This window comes from Lygodium microphyllum, chromosome 30, assembly GCF_053477565.2.
Source record: "Lygodium microphyllum isolate KBCC chromosome 30, Lygodium_microphyllum_v1.1.10, whole genome shotgun sequence".
In the NCBI taxonomy this organism is placed as follows: Eukaryota; Viridiplantae; Streptophyta; class Polypodiopsida; order Schizaeales; family Lygodiaceae; genus Lygodium; species Lygodium microphyllum.
The window spans coordinates 26,386,353-26,404,765 of NC_141164.1; the positions used below are offsets into that span (position 1 = coordinate 26,386,353).

The 18,413-nt window shown below is 44.0% G+C and overlaps 1 protein-coding gene across 10 annotated transcripts in view; it reads left to right on the forward strand.

The window, feature by feature from the left end:
• Positions 1–1,777: 1,777 nt before the first annotated feature.
• The window catches only part of LOC148009637 (putative NOT transcription complex subunit VIP2), a 77,412-nt gene continuing 60,776 nt past the window's right edge, over positions 1,778–18,413 (forward strand). For 2 of the 10 annotated variants that reach the window (XR_015689786.1, XM_087673452.1), the window contains exons 1-2: positions 1,779–2,049; positions 2,603–2,745. Coding sequence is in view for 1 of the 10 variants with exons in the window: in XM_087673452.1 (XP_087529578.1) it covers positions 2,707–2,745 (39 nt within the window). In the remaining 9 variants the exon portion in view is untranslated. Of the gene's footprint in view, positions 2,050–2,138; positions 2,223–2,333; positions 2,420–2,602; positions 2,746–18,413 lie in introns of those variants that run through there. The other 8 variants (XR_015689780.1, XR_015689787.1, XR_015689783.1 and 5 more) reach the window with 8 other exon arrangements.

Below are 18,413 nucleotides of genomic sequence, written 5' to 3' on the forward strand. Positions count from 1 at the left end.
ACATTGATTAGTACATGTTTGTAAATGTCAGATATTTAAATCTACTCTATTCAATGAGAAACATGATTAGTTCTTTGAATTTGTTACTGGAGCATTTCATGCATTGAAACCTTGAGTAGTTAGATATAGTAATTGCAAATCAATGGGCTCACAAAAACATGGAGTAAAGTTGATATATTTGACTCTATAACAGTTATTCAAAACATAGTAACATTCACTCAATTTTTGTACAATATAGCAAATTTGTTAGAGTGCTTGGACTCCCACTTTTTAGTGCTAGAAAACTGCACTTTATAGTTAACTTTTCACCCCAAGGACTATTCAAGATTAAGAAGAGTAAATCAACCATGAGTTTGATCTATAAGATAAGTGCTTTCACTAGGGATATCATCTCACCATATGTGTTTACTAATTACTAAGATGAAACAATGGAAGTTTGAATGAGTACTGTTGTTATTTTGTGGCATCAAAGCTACACCCATAGGTGGGTGGTTTTGAAGCTCTCATGCAAGTGATGCTATGTAACACTATTCCTTGCTCCTAAACCCCTTTCTCTACTACAGTTTATGATCGAGTCAATAATGTAGAATACATTCCATGTGAATCCTTGAGTGAAGTCAAGGTAGTTTGCAATGTTCTCTAATAGTTTTGAGAAGCAAACATGGGTTTTTGTATCTGCGTGCCAACTTGGTAGTTACTTTGTGAGCAATGAGTTTGATTATTGCATAATCTTTCTTCAACCCCTTTAATGTTGTCTATTGTAGGTTTACATAATGTACTATTTACATCAAGGGCACATGGGCATTCGAACAAATTGTTTACAATGCCTTTCTAAGAGCTCACAGGGCAATCCTAAAAACAACATCCTTCTTTGTATGCCTTTTCATAGTAATTGGTAGTTCTTCCTTACATTTACTAGCAAGATCTCTTATCTACAACCTCGATCGCCACTTCCCAAATGGTTGGTGTCATGTGAATCTTATAATTATTGCTCAAACAACATTCCAAAGCTTCATAGATGCCTCATTTAGATCACTAACATCCCCAAACTAAATCAACTTTTAGTTAATTTGACTATAAAATCTTGCTTGGTCCATCCATCTTCTTTGGGCTGCCCAGAGAGGTTTGATTTGATGGCAGCTCCATTAAAAGGTGTGCCATAGATTTGTCCTCTCATTTGTATAGAACACATAGAGGGGATATTAAGCAACTTTTAGAGTTTCAATCCTTGGTTGAGAGCCTATTCAAGAGACATCTATAATAACATATTGAGCCATCATGAGGGCACCGGTGCTCTTCTAACTAGTTTTGACTCTCCTTTTCCACATTTTGACCCTTGTTTTGGGGAAGTTCTTTCTCTGCCAATCCCACAAGTTGTGGTAATAGTGGCTCGATAGACTAATAAGCCCTCCGTCTTCTAGAATGTGGTCCCATGGGTGCTTACCAAATTCTCTGGCTAAGCACTCTTTAAGGGCAAGGGACCTTCTAAGATGGGGCGATGTAGGCCAAAGAAACTTTTTTATGTGGAGGACGAAGTTCACCTCCTTGGAGGGGGGGACGGTACGGTATCTCGTCACATGAGTCCTCTACGTTGATTCGAGTATTCTTTTAGACATAATAAAAAACTATATAACATCGGTATCGGTATAGATATAATATAGTATAGACTGGCTGTCGTGGCTGGAGTGGCCGGCTTGGGCGCTAAGTGATTTTTCTTACTATACGAAAACACCCAAAAGCAATATCTATGTGCACTATTACCTTCAAATGGGTGTGCTCCTTTTCAGCATCTCCTCTCTCTTTCTCTCTCTCTCTCTTTCTCTTTCTCTCTCTCGAAAGGTAAGGAGAGCAAGCCCATCAGGTCTACTTTTGAGTGACAGATCGTCTGCTCTCCAATCAAAACCTCCCGCCTTAATCGGTAGCTCATAGACTCTCTCTCTCTCTCTCTCTCTCTGCCCTGCTCTGTTCTGTCCTTCCAAGCTAGCATAAAAAGCTTTCTTTCTTGCCAAAATTTATCTGGATCGGACCACAATTCCAGTTCAATTTCAGGTGTCTCCCTCTCTCTCTCTCTCTCTCTCTCTCTTCCGTGTGCCTGTGTTTGTCTCTTTGAGAAAATAGCTTTTGGTTTGAATAATCAGGCAGTCACTTTAGCTTCCAATAACAAGCAGTGCAACACCCTTGACCCTGTATCGCACACATCGTTTGGGCAATTGCAAATTCAAGTAAGATATGCAGAAGCCTGAATGTGATGCCATGGTGCCTTCAGTTTATTGCAGCATTTCGGGCCTGGATATCACGCAATTCTGGAAAAATTTCTTATTGATTCCTTTAATGGGCATTTCAGAAATCTATTTAAACCTCAGGGGCATTCATTGGCTTTTTCATCCTCATCAAATGGAGCTTCAGTTTTAACAATGATGTATGGGTCACCATAAGCCATCTTTGAATCCATGGCTCCTCTTTAAGCTTTCCACTCTTATCAGAAGTGTTTGCTGCTCACACAACGAAATATGCGTTGTCAGACTTAGCTGACTTCTATTTATTCGCACTATTGGTGCTTCCAATCTTTGTTGTAAGTTTTATAATGTCCGGTATGATACAGGTGTGCTCCTGCCATGCCTTCCTATTGGTTTCTCGGGGACAGGAATTCTAAGGAGCTAGGATTTACACCGATCTGGAAAGTCATGCTATGATACGAAGCAGACCATGTATTTTCCATTTCGTCACGACAACAATGCCAAAGAGGTTTTAGTCCTGTTTTCATGATGTTAATGCAAATTTTAACTTATCCTTGATAGTTATGTCCGTGCACGTTTGCCTCTGCCCTCCTGAAGAAGTTTTATAAGCTGGTTGAAATGGCTAACATTGTTAATGCATAAGGTTTGCGCTTTCTCAACCTTAGCTGCCATGTTCCTATTCTACTGACCGAACTTGATGCATTTATGGCGATTTTACTTTCCTCTGTCCCCATACGTTACATTGTACTGACTGAACATGAAAAAATAACGTGTCTTTATCTGCACAGGAGTGCTATAATGCATTTATGGCAATTTTATTTTCCTCGGTCCCAATAGGCTACATTACATCTATCTGCTGTGCAGCTGCCCCACCGAAGCCCTACAAACTCAATATTAGGCACCAGCCATTGTGGCCCCACTGATGGGCTGGCCATAATCTCTATTACGGATATTTGTAGGTATAAATCGATTTCCTCTCAATTCATGGCCTTAGCAGACTTGATACATGGGTTGTCTTCACTTACTAGGTTGTCTTTGTGGAGGATTCTTCTTTAGGAGCCATTCGTGTGAAAAGGTTGCTAGGAGCTATACATGCTTGATTCATCTTCCATTGTGAAGGGACCTCCGAGGTAGCTTTCTATTGTTGCACCGATTTCTGCTTATGCACCACCCATCCCACTGGTTCTATCCATCCCCCACCATATCCTTTGGTTGCATCCTTGTACCTCCCATCCTTTTCAAAGAGGGATGATATGGGTGATGTGGTTGTGGATTCCCTGGCCCTTTATGTTTCAAATGTGGATTCATAAGATCTTTAGGAGATTCTTCATGATTGCAATCATCTTGTGCCCCTCTTTCATGCAGCAATCTCTTCCAAGTTCCTTCATTATCGAGCGACCATCCCCTATCATGTGGCCCTTGGTTCTTGCTATTTCTTGGCAATTCATGGTGGCACGCTTGATAGCTCCTCACTGTTCTCTCTCAGATGGACAAGAGGCTTGGCTCTGCCGTTACCGATTGGAGTTTTTTGGTGAGTGATTTGTTTGAGGCTTCTCAGTTTCTACTGGCCCATGATGGCCTTTTGTTGGGTTGGGTTTTCATTTGGAGAGGGAGTCTTACTCCTTGATTGTCATTCTTCATCAATGAAGTACATCGGCTGTGGCACTCTTCTTGCTACCCACAGATTCGCATCTCCTTTGGCCTTTTGCCACATCTAGGATTTGACAGGGGTGTGCAAATGTGTCTTGTATAGTCATCTCTTGCTTGTGAGCCTCGGTTTGAGTCAGATGAGGACATTAGGTTGGAGCTTTCATATTTTCACTGTGTCATTTTGTGTGTTTGAGGCACTTTAGATGGAGGATACATCACCATCATAGAAATTGATATTAACTGACAAAGTGGATTGAGGTAAGAGCCACAAAAAAGAATAATGCTTGAAGTTCATATGGGGGTAGGTGATCTCTCAATTTGATAGATCCATTAAGATCAGTGTGACCAAGAGAAACGCTACTTGAATGAATTGATTAAGCATCTTCTCTTTATTCTTGGTCATTCACATGAAGCCATCTCCATTACCCTCTAGCTATTGGCTAGGCCAAGTCAACTAACAAGATCTTGATTAGTGTATTGAAGGCACGTTGACCAAAATTATCTCTATCTCTATTACTGATGGGGATAATAAAGTCATGGCAGCTTTGTGGGCCCACTTCATATGGTCTACAAGACTAGGCTTGCCCACTTGTATACTACGTGTGGCCCTAGTTTTCTTATTTATAGGTGGCTTGCCCCCTCATCCATTTATCCATTGTGACCATTCAGCCGGCCCTCCTCATTCTCTCTTATCCCCTTGCTATCATCTAGTGCCTATATTGACGCTCAGTATTGTGTGTTGGGGCTAATGGTTGTATCTTTCAGCCATTGCAGTGAGTTTGTTCCTCCTCTTCTACATCGATTCACTCTCCTCCTCTCAGCATCTGCTTTTCTTTCCATTGTTACTCCCACAAGAAGGCAAAGAGGTGCAATTTTGCACACAATTGATGCCTGAGAAGAGGCTAGAGCTTGAGATGCATGTTGTGGACTAGGATGCCTTGGCTCAATCAAGGTGATGTGTGGCTGCTTGATCTTGTCACATGTATTCTTGACCATCACTAGATGCATCCATATCGAGATCAGGCATCTAACAACAAGGTATTCTTGAGGCTTCTTGGGATTCGTAGAATGAGGAGATCTAGTAATGAATCAAATTTCAATGATGATTTGATATTTATATGCAATATTTACATATTAACTTTATAGTTTATTGTGTGCATGTGTGATGATGTGTACGATAAAATTGAAGTGGAGGAGGAAGACTAGGTGTGGGAATCGATTAGGCACGAGGATTGAGGCAGACTGTCGTATGCACAATGAGAGACAGAGAGAGTGAAAATGTGCAATGTAGAGTGTGTAGAGTGTGAGCACGTTTCTTTTGATACAATGACGAGTGTACCTTTAGGTTTATATATATATATATATATATATATGCAAGTACAATGTGCTAAGGGTGTGTTCACACCCGTGCACATATAAAAGGCACGATGGCCCTCAATGGCAACCACATACTCTGCCGCTGTAGTAGACAATGCAACACACTTTTGTAGCTTGGAGATCCAAGAGACTGCTTCTCCTGTGAAAGTAAACAAATACCCAGAAGTGGACTTCTTACAGTCTGCATGACCAGTATAGTCTGCATCTGTAAAGCCAATAACAGATGGCTTCTGCTTTTTAAAGCAGATGCACAACTCCTTTGTGCCTTTGAGGTATCTCATAATATCTTTCATTGCATCCCAATGCTTTTTGCCGGGGGTTGCCATGTATCTGCTAACCACTTCCACTGCAAAGGCAATGTCAGGACATGTAGCAACCATAGCATACATCAAACTGCCAACAGTTGAAGCATATGGTATCTTGGCCATTTCAGCTTTCTCATCATCAGATGTAGGGTTGTCCTCTGCACTGAGTAGGCAATGGAACCCCAATTGTTTTCCCCCCCTCCATATTGAAACGCTGCAAAACTTTGGAGATATACTCCTGTCGAGATAGATAGAGTAAGCCTTTCGATCTATCTCTGAGTATTTGCATGCTAAGAATGTGATTTGCATCACCAAGATCCTTCATGTCAAAGCTGCCATGAAGACTTTGCTTTAGTGAATCCAAGGCATGAGTATCCCTTCCAGCAATCAGCATGTTATCTACATACAAAACTAAGATAATCAGGCTGCCATTTGCTGCCTTCTTGGTGTACAAGCAGTGATCCACTTGACTTCTATGAAAACCTTGGGATTACATGAATGTATCAAACTTATGATACCATTTTCTTGGTGCTTGTTTCAGCCCATACAAACTTCTTTTGAGTTTACATATCATTTTTTTCTTTCCCTTGTTTAACAAACCCTTCAGGCTGTTGTATATATATGTCTTCATGCAGATCACCATGTAAAAACGCAGTCTTTATATCCATCTGTATGAGCTCCATATCCTCAATTGCTACCAAGCTCAAAATGGTTCTCAATGTAGTCATCTTGACTATAGGAGAGAAAATCTCATCAAAGTCAATTCCATGCTCCTGCTTGTACCCTTTTGCAACCAATCTTGCTTTGTACATTGGTGAGGAACCAGAAGTGACATTTATCTTGTAAACCCATTTGCATGGAAGGGTTTTCTGCCCTTTAGGCAACTGCACCAAGTCCCAAGTGCCATTTTTTTCAAGAGATTCCATCTTTGACAGCATGGCTTTATACCATTTCTTACTGTCTTGTCTGTCCATTGCTTCCTTGAAGCAAGACGGTTCACCACAGTCTGTCAATATGACATAATCAGCCACATTAATTGCACCAAGAACAAACCTGTCAGGTTGTCTAGTAGCCCTAGACGATCTCCTAACCCAATGCTCATTGTTTGTTGGCTGTTCCTGCAAATTTCCATTTTCAGCATGCTGTCCTGGCATTTCAGCCTGCAAATCAGCATTAACAGCTTGCTGTCTTGGCTGTTCCTGCACATGTAATGGCTCATTTTCATGGGCAATAGTTGGCTGATCATTTCCAGCATCATTTCCTGCATTTACAAGTTCATTTACAGCAGGTATTTGCTGTTATACAGTGGGCACATTTTGCTGTCCAAAAGGTATTTCTTCATGGAATATAACCCTACGGACCTCCTCAGTCTTATCAGGCTGTTTGTGCATGCGATCTTCCCAGAAGATAATGTTATTGCTGCATATTACTTTTCTTTTCTCGCGATCCCACAATTTATACCCACTTTACCCTCGTCACCATATCCTAGAAAAATGCATTTACAGGACTTTGGCTCAAGTTTGCCACGTTTTCCTTTACAAATGTGCATAAAAGTCTCGCAGCTAAACACTTTTAGATGAGCATATGAAGATGGCTTGTCCGACCACGCTTCTTGGGAAACTCCCCCCCCCCCCCCCCCCCCGGCAAAGATCTATTTGGTGACCGATTAATCAAGTGAACGGCTGTCATAACAACCTTTGCTCAAAAACCATGGGGTAATGCAGCATGAGATAGCATCGACGGACCTTATCTTGTGTGGTCCGATTCAAACGCTCTGCAACTCCTTTTTGGGGCGGATTATGAGAGGCAGTGAGCTCCCTCTTTATCCCTTTGCTGTCAAAAAATGCCTGAAAGGCCTTGGAGACATACTCCCCACCATTGTTAGAGCGAAGACACTTAAGTGTCTTATCTGTGTGATTTTTAGCCAATGCCAATAATTTTTTAAACTTATCAAGCACTTCATCCTTGCTACGAATAGGGTAAACCCATACTTTCTGTGTAGCATCATCGATAAAGGTGACAATATTTCTTTCCCCCTAAAGAGAATCCTGACATTTGACATACATCCGAATGTACTAAATCTAGAGGAGAAGATTTTAAAGAAAGAGATTTTTTATGTGACGTCTGTGCATGTTTGCCTTAAATGCAATGATCACAATGCTCAAAATTAGCATAACGAAGACAAGGCAAGTAACCCAAACGAGAAAGCACTTTCATTCTTGTTTGACTCATGTGTCCCAACCGGCCATGCCACAAAGAAACGCTTGGTTGCTTGGTCACGGCAACAACATGGTCACGGACACCAAATACATGAAGTGGATACAAAGTATCACTCTTGCAGCCTCTAGCAAAAACCCTAGATCCCTTACAGATCTTCCATTTTCCATCACCAAAGTGTTCGAGATCATAGCCTGCACAGTTGGACCAGCAGCTGCACAGTCGGACTGCCACGTGGCAGTCTGACTGTCTGCAGCCCAGTCGGCTGCATTTAATGCAGCCGACTTATTCCAGGCTGCGCCCTATTTTTGGCGCCCCAGTTCGTGGCAGTTTTCGACTATTTATAGTCGACATTTCTAGCAAACTATACACTCTTCTCTGTCGCAGATTGCAGACCGGTGCCGCGCAGTTCTCTGTCTCTGTTCACAGATTTCAGACAGCAGACAGTGCAGACTGCAGCAGACTTCGAGGTGGACAGCAGGTCGCATCGTCGAGGTGGAGACACGCAGTCTAGCGCACTGCGCCCGTGTATATCTTTGTATTCAGCATTCTATATACAGCAGATCTTCATCGTCCACTGTCTCTTTCTCTCCCTTCTCTTTCTGCGTTCTCTCTCTCTCAGTCCTACGCTTCCGCACCGCTGCACTCTGACATGGTATCAGAGCAGTGTTTGAGGGCTGACTGAGCACAGAATCTACCTGAAGAGGAGTTTCCATCGCGACACAAATTTGCGTTTTTTGCGTTTAAGGGCAGACAAGAGGGCTGCGCCTTGGAACAAGGCTGAAACGAGTGTGGGCGCACAGGAAAGGAGTACGGGTGGTGGATTTGCTGCTGTTTACTGCTGTTTGACGCGGAGGAAGTTTGAGTTTTCAGCCTACAAGTGCAGGTTTTGCTTTTTCATCGCCTCCGGCAGGTGAAGAAGGTTCGGGACGCGGAAGAGCCTTAGCAGGCTGAGTTTTCCCAGTCAGAGGGGGCTGCTTTTGCGTTTGTAAAGGCATTACAGGTGAAGATGTCTACAGAGATTGACTTGGAGTTCTAGGCGATTATGGACCAGAAGGTGCCTGTCTTACCGGCTCTTCCTACAGATCAGAAGCTCGACGGCGACAACTACCGCATTTGGCGCGTCATGATGTTGGCCATTCTAGAGTCCTATGATTTGGCGGAGTTGGTACAGGAGGAGATTGATCGGCCCTCGGTAAGAGACGAGTCCAAACTCTCTTCCGATGCTCGTGCGGAGTTGGCCAGGGCCCAGTCTCATTGGGACAAACTGAATGCAAGGATTCGATCCTTTCTCTTTCTATCATGCACTACAGCCGTGATCGCTCACATCGAGCACTTGACGGTGGCTCGTGAGATATGGCTGGAGCTTGATCAAATGTACAATCGGATGACCTTGATGAAGCGGGTTTCTTTGGAGGTACAGATGCGGACCTTGTCCGTCAATAAGTCTTCTTCGCTAAGGGAACACATTAACAAGCTAAGGCAGCTTCAGATGCAGGTTCAGAATGCGGGGAAGCCGATTTCCTCCAAAGACATGGCGATCACACTACTGTCCCAGTTGCCGCCACGATTCGGTACATTTTACTCTGCCCTCATTGCTTCGGGGCGAGAGTCTACTCTTCGGTGGGAAGAGTTGGTTCCTATGGTCTTGGACCAAGAGGAACAGTTAAAGGGACAGAATGCTTCCAAGACGGAGGCGTTGACAGGTCAAGCCTCTCAGAAGAAGGGGAAGGACCAAAAGAAGAAGAAGGGGGATAACAAGTCCAAGAAGGACAAGGAGAAGGACAAGGACAAAGACTCCACATGCCATATTTGTGGCAAGACTGGCCATTGGAAGAAGGATTGCCCTGACAAAGACTCGAAGGACACCAAGAAGAAGGAAACCAAGGATTCTGGAGCAGTGGTTGCACCCTCATCAGCTGCATTTCTTCATCTAGCTGTCATTGAGGACGCTTCACCGAATGCTTCTGATGCTGCGATGACGGCCCCCCAGGCTCGAGAGTGGATTGTTGATAGTGGTGCCTCACGGCACATGACTCCTTCCTCAGATGGTGTTGCCCAGTTGCGACCCTCGCGTGGGCAGATTCTCATTGGCGACAGCTCTTCAGTTTCTGTTGCAGGTCGGGGTAAGATGCAGCTTATTCCGGATGGACGAGGTGGTACCCATACCTCAGAGGTTTTGCATGTACCAGGACTAGGGTACCATCTCCTTTCAGTTCATAAGATTTGTTCCCTTGGTCTTTTGGTGGAGTTTGACAGTACTACAGTGCGCGTCCTTGATCGTGAATCGAGGAAGGTTCTATCATCTGGATATGAGGAGAACGGCATTTACAAACTGAAGTCTTCCACCGCCCTCTCTACTCTTCTTCTTACCTCACAGTCACAGTCAGAGTTATGGCATGCTAGGTTTGGTCACCTGAACTATGACTATCTTCGGAAGGCGTCACGTGGACAACTTGTTCGAGGGTTGCCGGATATAGTGGTGAGCCAGCAGCCATGTGTCTCTTGCATACGGGGGAAGCAGCATAGGGATGCCATTCCCCACACAGCTTCGCGGCAGTCTACTTCACCGATGGAGCTAGTATCTACGGATCTATGCGGCCCTATGAGGAATGAGTCCCTGCGTGGAAGCTCGTACTTCATGCTGATCGTGGATGATTATAGCAGGATGATATGGGCCTATTTTTTGGCACTCAAGTCAGAAGCTTTCTCGCACTTCAAGGATTGGCTTCTCTTTGAGGAGAACCGATCAGGCCGGAAGTTGAAGACCTTGCGATCCGACAAGGGCGGTGAATTTGTGTCTAATGAGTTTGCTCGGTTTTGTGCAGATAGAGGCATTCACCAGGAGTTTGCCAATACCAATACTCCTCAAGAAAATGGTATTCTTGAACGGAAGAACCGCAGTGTGATCGAGATGGCGTGCATCATGATGGAGCATCGACAGACCCCTCAGGTTTTGTGGGCCGAGGCTGTGGCTACTGCAGTCCACATCCTTAATCGATCCCCTACTTCGGCCGTGGAAGGGATGACTCCATTTGAGGCTTATTTTGGGACGAAGCCAGATGTTTCTTACTTTCGGGTCTTTGGGTGTGATGCCTATGTTCACATTCCCAAGGCTCACTGTGATAAATTTGAAGCAGCTTCTCGAAAATAGGTATTTGTTGGCTACAGCTCCCAGTCCCAAGGGTACCGACTGTATGATCCCGTCAAGCGGAATGTATATACTAGCCGTGATGTGCGGTTTGTGGAGGTTCCGGCTACTTCAACGGGTGAGGAGCATCCCGTTCTTGGAGATCCAGGGGAGAGTTGGGCTCCTTCTACAGTTCCACTGGAGCCTGTGCCTTTTGATTATGATTCTGTTTCTGACACAGAGTCTACTGTTTCATCGGATCCCTCTGAGGAGTTACCACCGGTGGATATTCCAGAGTCTTCTGCTGATGGAGAACGACGAGGGGAGGTTCGGCCTCCTCCTCGCTGGGCCCGTGACACACTCCGTGATTCAGGGATCGAGGGGGTTCCTGAGGAGTGGGGACCGCAGGATGATCCGCGGCGGTCACGGAGGCACCAGGCGCATTCTTCGGAGCTTGTTTGCTCCAACTATTGTTTGATGTCTCGTCTTATGCAGGATCGAGAGCCCACCTCCGTGAAGGAGGCTTTACAGTCCGCCCCATGGAAGAAAGCTATGGAAGCTGAGTTGGAGGCTATTGAGAGGAATGGCACTTGGTCACTTGTGCCACGCCCCCCGAAGAAGAAGGTGATTGGAGTCAAGTGGGTCTTCAAGACCAAATATCTTAGTGATGGTACTTTGGATAAGCACAAGGCTCGCCTTGTTGCTAAGGGTTTTGCACAGCGCCCAGGGATTGACTGTCATGACACCTTTGCCCCCACAGCTCGTATGGCAACCATTAGAGCTGTTTTTGCTTTGGCTGGCCATAGGAGATGGCCTGTTTATCAGTTGGATGTGAAGTCGGCCTTCCTGCATGGTGATTTGAAGGAGGAGATCTACGTTGAGCAGCCTCCAGGCTTTGGTTCTTCCGATGGGAAAGTCTACAGGTTGAAGAAGGCCCTGTATGGCCTCAAGCAGGCCCCGCGAGCTTGGAACGAGAAGATTGATTCGTTCCTCCAGTCTCAGTTGGGATATCGGCGGTCCAAGGCCGATCCGCAGCTGTATGTTCACACTTCCGAGGATGGTTGTGTGTTGTTTGTATTATATGTTGATGATTTGATTGTCACAGGTGATGCTGCACAGCAGGTCCAGGAGACAAAGTCAGCTTTACATCGGACATTCGAGATGACGGATTTGGGTCTACTCCATTTCTTTTTAGGCCATGAGATTTATCAGTCTCAGAGGGGGATCTTTCTCTCCCAGCAGAGATATGTACAGGAGCTCTTGGTGTCCTTTGAGATGGAAGACTGTCGGGCCCTCTCTACTCCTATGGATCCGAACTGGAAGGCCACTTCCCATTCCGCTTCTCCTTTGGCGGATGCGTCCCGCTATCGACAGTTGATTGGGTCTTTGATTTGGCTTCTCAACATGAGGGTTGATCTATGTTTTGCTGTTGGGCTCTTGGCAGGGTTCATGAGTGAACCTAAGACGGTGCATTGGCAGGCTGCTTAGAGGATACTTCGGTATCTGAGGGGGACGCCTGATTTAGGGATTCATTACCCCGCAGGGACAGATAGGTCAGATCTTGTACTTGCAGGTTGGAGCGACTCGGATTGGGCCGGTGACGTGGACCACAGGCGGTCTACTATAGGTTACTGCTTTACTTTGGGTGCAGGTGTTATTTCATGGAGTAGCAAGAAGCAGCCCACGGTCGCCCTTTCGTCTACTGAGGTGGAGTATCGGGCCGCGTCTTCCACCACATGCGAGGTTGTGTGGCTTCGGAGATTGTTGGCGGAGCTTGGGTGCCCCCAGACTCGTCCTACATTGCTGCGATGTGACAATGAAAGTTGCATTGCCTTGGCAAGGAACCCGGTTTTTCATGCCCGGACGAAGCACATTGAGATTCGGTACCACTTCATCCGAGAAAAGCTTCTGGATGAGACCATCACTGTGGAGTATTGCAAGACGGAGGACAATCTTGCGGATTTGTTTACGAAGGCGCTTCCTCAGGCTCTACTTCGGCAACATTCCAGATCCCTCAGGCTTCTGCCCTGTCCAGGCTCTGAGAGGGGGTGTTCGAGATCATAGCTTGCACAGTCGGACCAGCAGCTGCACAGTCGGACTGCCACGTGGCAGTCCGACTGTCAGCAGCCTAGTCGGCTGCATTTAATGCAGCCGACTTATTCCAGGCTGCGCCCTATTTCTGGCGCCCCAGTTCGTGGCAGTTTTCGACTATTTATAGTCGACATTTCCAGCAGTCTGTACACTCTTCTCTGTCGCAGATTATAGACCGGTGCCGCGCAGTTTTCTGTCTCTGTTCACAGATTTCAGACAGCAGACAGTGCAGACTGCAGCAGACCTCGAGGTGGACAGCAGGTCGCATCGTCGAGGTGGAGACACGCAGTCCAGCGCACTGCGCCCGTGTATATCTTTGTATTCAGCATTCTATATACAGCAGATCTTCATCGTCCACTGTCTCTTTCTCTCCCTTCTCTCTTTGCGTTCTCTCTCTCTCAGTCCTACGCTTCCGCACCGTTGCACTCTGACACAAAGGTGGTATGAAAACCATCATCATCTACCTGCCCTGTGCTAATCAAGCTCTTCTTGAGCTGAGGTATATGCCGTGCATGCTGAAGTGTAAAGAAAGAGCCATGCTGAAATTGTAAATGCACACTGCCAATACTTGCAATCTCACATGCATAGTTGTCCCCAAGATTGACAACACCATGTCGACCCCCTGTATAGGCGGAAAACCACTCATGATAAGGAGTGACATGAAATGAAGCACCTGAATCAAGAATCCAGGTATGCATGTTATCATTTGTATCTGCAAGTAAAGCATGTGTACCAAAATGTGAAGAGACAAAGAGCACATCGCTCCCACTGTCACTGTCATGAGTGACTACATTCACCTCTTCAAATTTTACACTGCTTTTCTTAGGCTGACTATACTTATTCTCTTCTTTGCTATCATTTGTCTTCTTGCCTTTTCTTTTCTCTTTCTTTCATTTGTAGTAGTCACGTTTAAAGTGACCCTTCTTGCCACAATGATGCCATTCAACATCTTTGCCATGTGATTTATTGCGTCCCTTGCCATCATATTTGCCCTTTTGCTGTGATGTGCCCCTAGTATGCAAAGCATTGGAAGACTTACTGGATGCATTGTTCTGCTGATTCATCTCTTTCATAAGTAGAGCATCTCTACATCAGCATACAAAAGGATCACATTAGAATTGCTCATAGCTGTATCCCAACTCTCTGGTAGAGTGCAAAGCAAGAAAGTAGCCTTAAATTCCTCATCAATCATGAACTTCAAGGCAACCAACTGGTTGAAAATGGAGTTAAACTCACTCAAGTGAGTAGACATTGCTGTACTTCTTTCATACGCAAATTCATAAGCTTTTCAGCCAATACACTTTGCTTGCAGCACTTTTCTGTGCATACAGTTCTTCCAGTCTAGTCTATATAGCCTTCAATGTTGAAGAGCAAGGCATTAGAAATTGATAGCTCTATGGTTGAGCGTGCAAGCTCATTCAACTCATCCCAATCGTCCTGATCCATGTCCGCAGGCTTTGCTCCTTTGGTTTTGATTGGCTTTGCCTGCTTCCTTTGTAACAGGATATTGTAGCACTGTTTTTGCCACACTGCAAAATTATGTGCGCCTTCAAGCTTTTTTATATGCATCAAATTACTGCTGTCATTGCTACCAGCCATGGTTTTCAGCCCAAATGTGACAAAAAAACCAGCAAATGCAGGCCCAAACTGTCACCCAAGTGACCAAGGTACAAACAAGTACCAATCAGCATTAAATGACCACGCAGAAGTACAGATTTCAGATCTGTAATTAAGTTTTCAGAAGCACCAAACCAAGTGCTACAGCATTATCCAACTGATTACAGCTGTTCCAAAGGGCATGTGCATCACATTACATGAGAAATTCCAAAATTTCAGCTGCAATTTCTGTCGTACATGTACCCACGGGCATAAAATTTGACACGAACGGTCAAAAGCCCCAAAAATTTGTGCTCAAAAGTGTCAAATACACATATGCATTTCCTCTGTCATGCATAGGACTATCCAATTTTGCGAAAATAAAGCAATCTCAGCAAAACCCCCAAATTTTACCAAGTGTTGATGACCTAATTGCGCGGAATTCAACCTACATGTACATAAAATGACCAAATGCTGCATAAATTTTGCCCAAATTGCAAAATCCCCAAATTGCACAGGGTCCAATGTGCCTCAATGTCGAGAAATTGAGTTAATTTCAGCCCAATTTGCACATGTACATTAAAAGCCCTAAATATCGGGGACAAAATGTCACAAATTCCTGCAATTTTTAAGACAAATATCACTGTTGCATCTTGCTCGCACCAAATCTTGACAAATCCCCAAATTTTCCAAGTCTTGCGTGTACTAATTTCAGTGAAATTGAAAGAATTTCACTAAAATGTGAGAAGCTCTAAAATTCCCGGGCACATGTGCACTGACTTTGCAATTTCTGAGTCAGATTGTCCAATTCTGTGTTGAGATCCCCAGATTCGAGAAAAGGCCCAAATTTCTGAGCCGATTTTGCACAGATTTGAGATTTTGTGCTTACGTGCGCAAAACCCTGTTAGTGGGTAAAAGAAATTTAAAAAAAGATTGATTTTTTTGGAAAATTCTGACGGGTCCGTTGACCCGTCTGTCAGGCGCCGTGAGCCCCGCTGCCGGTTCCGTCCTTGCTGGTTGCCGGTTCCGTCCTTGCTGGTCGCGATCATTGCTCGTGCAGCCCGGGACCTTGTACTTGTTTCGCACGAGTGTGTGTTCGTGTCACGCAGCAGCAGCCTTCTCGTTCGTCAGCGCTGCAGTCGTCAGCTCGTCTGCAGTGTCACCTGGTGTTTCGTCAGCGCTACAGCCCGTCGCACGCCTGGTCCACGCCTGTTGCAGTCGCCTGTTGCAATCGATTGTCATTGCCTGCAACTTACACCTATGACTCTCCTGCTCGCCTTTGAGCTCTCGTCACCACGCTGGTCTTCTGCCTCAGCTTGGCGATTGTCTGTAGCACCTTGCACTCTGATACCGGTTTGTGGAAATCGATTAGCCACGAGGATCGATGCAGACTGTCGTATGTGCAGTGAGAGACAGAGAGAGTGAAAGCAAGCAGTGTTTTGGTACAATGATGAGTGTACCTTTAGGTTTTTAGTATACATATATGTACATATATATATATATATACATATATATATATATGTACATATATGTACATATATACATATATATATATATATATATATATATATATATATGTACATATATATATGTACACATATCTGTACATATATATATATATGTACATATATATATGTACACATGTATATGTACACATGTATATGTACATATATATATGTACACATATATACATATATGTACATATATGTATACATATATACATATATGTACACATGTATATGTACATATGTATATGTACACATATATATATGTACACATATATATGTACATATATGTATACATATATATCTACATATATATGTATACATATATATGTACATATATATATGTACACACATATATGTACATATATATGTACATATATGTGCAAGTACAATGTGCTAAGGGTGTGTTCACATCCGAAGGCACGATGGCCCTTTATTCCCAACACTAGGTTGAGCACATTGTAGAGTCACAAAGATGCTATGGGCATGCGATGGAGGGATCTTGATTGTAGATGGATGGAGGGACAATCGTAGAAGATCCATGTATGGATGTGTGGCATACACTCAGAGTGAGATGTATTTTGTTCATATGCATGATGATTTGGGTGTAGGCAAGAATATTGATGTACTTGCGCATGAGTGGATAGACATCATTGAGATGGTTGGGCTAGAGAATATGGTAGCATTTCCAGCACATGGCGAGTCAAGAAATAGAGGAGTTCGTGCTATAGATGAGGGGCATTACTACCATATTACTAATTTTTTTTGTATGGCTTATTGCTTGAATATCAACAAGCTTTTATGGATAGAGCTGATTAATACTATTGCTAGTGAGATGTTGACCTTTTTGCTCAATCATTAGTTTGTTCACCCCATGAGTTCTCTAAGAAGTCCAGAAAGATTCTCCTCAAGGATTTTGATACTCGCTTGCTTTCAACTTGTGAGTATTGGGTCGCTTGAGGGAATGTAGTGGTACATAGAGGCAAGTATTCATTGGTGATGAGTTCATGAGCTCTCCTTTGGCTTCTCCTATAGGAATCTCATGCATGGCCATAATTGAGGACATGTGCTTTTGGGATGAGTTGAAAGTGTTCATGCCATAGTTCAACCTATTGTGCATTAATTATGCCTTGTAGACACTATGCAACCATATATTGGTAGGGTTTAGTGTTTACAAGGCTATGGATAGAATGATCAAGAGTCTACAGGAGCTAGCGCTACATGAGGATCTGTACGGTGAGATGTGTATCTTATGTGTGATATGATGGGATGCCTATGCATCTCCTTCGTATGCAACTCTATTTAGGTTGGACCTTGAATTTTATAGTTGTGGACAAGAATGACAAGGAGGGTAGTCATAATTGGAGGGGCATCTTGGAGTGCGTGGTACATAGTGTTGGCATGAGATGTGTTACGTCCTGGACATCCAGATGGTCACTAGTAGCATTGATTACTGTGGTCATGAAGTGACTTAGTGCAAATGTACTAAGGACACTTTGGGGTTAGGGCAGCTGAGTCCTGTTTATAGGACTCAAGGTCATATTGTGTACATTCATAGTATGATCACCACTCTTAGACTCTTGGCTTGTTGGTTGACACATCTGAATGTTGGGATGGTGTGGGTTGGTGGTATGGCTGGCAACCCTTGGGATGTGTTCGTGACTCAGAATGCTCCTAGCGCCTTTAAAAAGAAAAAAATGATTGCATAGATATGGATTAAATGCACTCTCGTTACAATCTCGTTCCTCTTAGCACCCTATTTCTCTCTCAATTTTGATCAGCACATGTTCTTGTGTGCGCTCTCTCAATCTTTTTATTTTCTCTTAGTTTATACATTCTCTCTTATTGTCATGGCTTCTTGCAGGCGTATCTCCTTTTGATGCATCCATTGCTACTAAATCTCAACGCATGGAAGAACTTGAACATACGCACAGAGAGCGTTCTAAAGCATCTTCTTCCTTTAAATCTGATGGAGATTCGTTACTTGTGGCAATTCTCCAAGCTTAAGTCAATGACATGCTATGATAGGCAGCCAAGTTGCGTACTCTCCATTTTTCTATTTGTGTTTGCAACCATGAGGATGTTGCCTCTTCAATTTCAACCTAATCGCTTTAAAGGGGAAAAGTAGGAATGTGGTAAGACGAACATTGATTCATTGCTAGCTAAATGGATGATGCAATTTGATTTGCATTAATTTGATGATGCTTAGTGCATTTAACAAATACAAATCATGTTAAAACGGAAGACAAATGCTTGCTGAATGGAGCTACACCCCAAGCTGGAGATATGGGTTGGTTTTCCATCT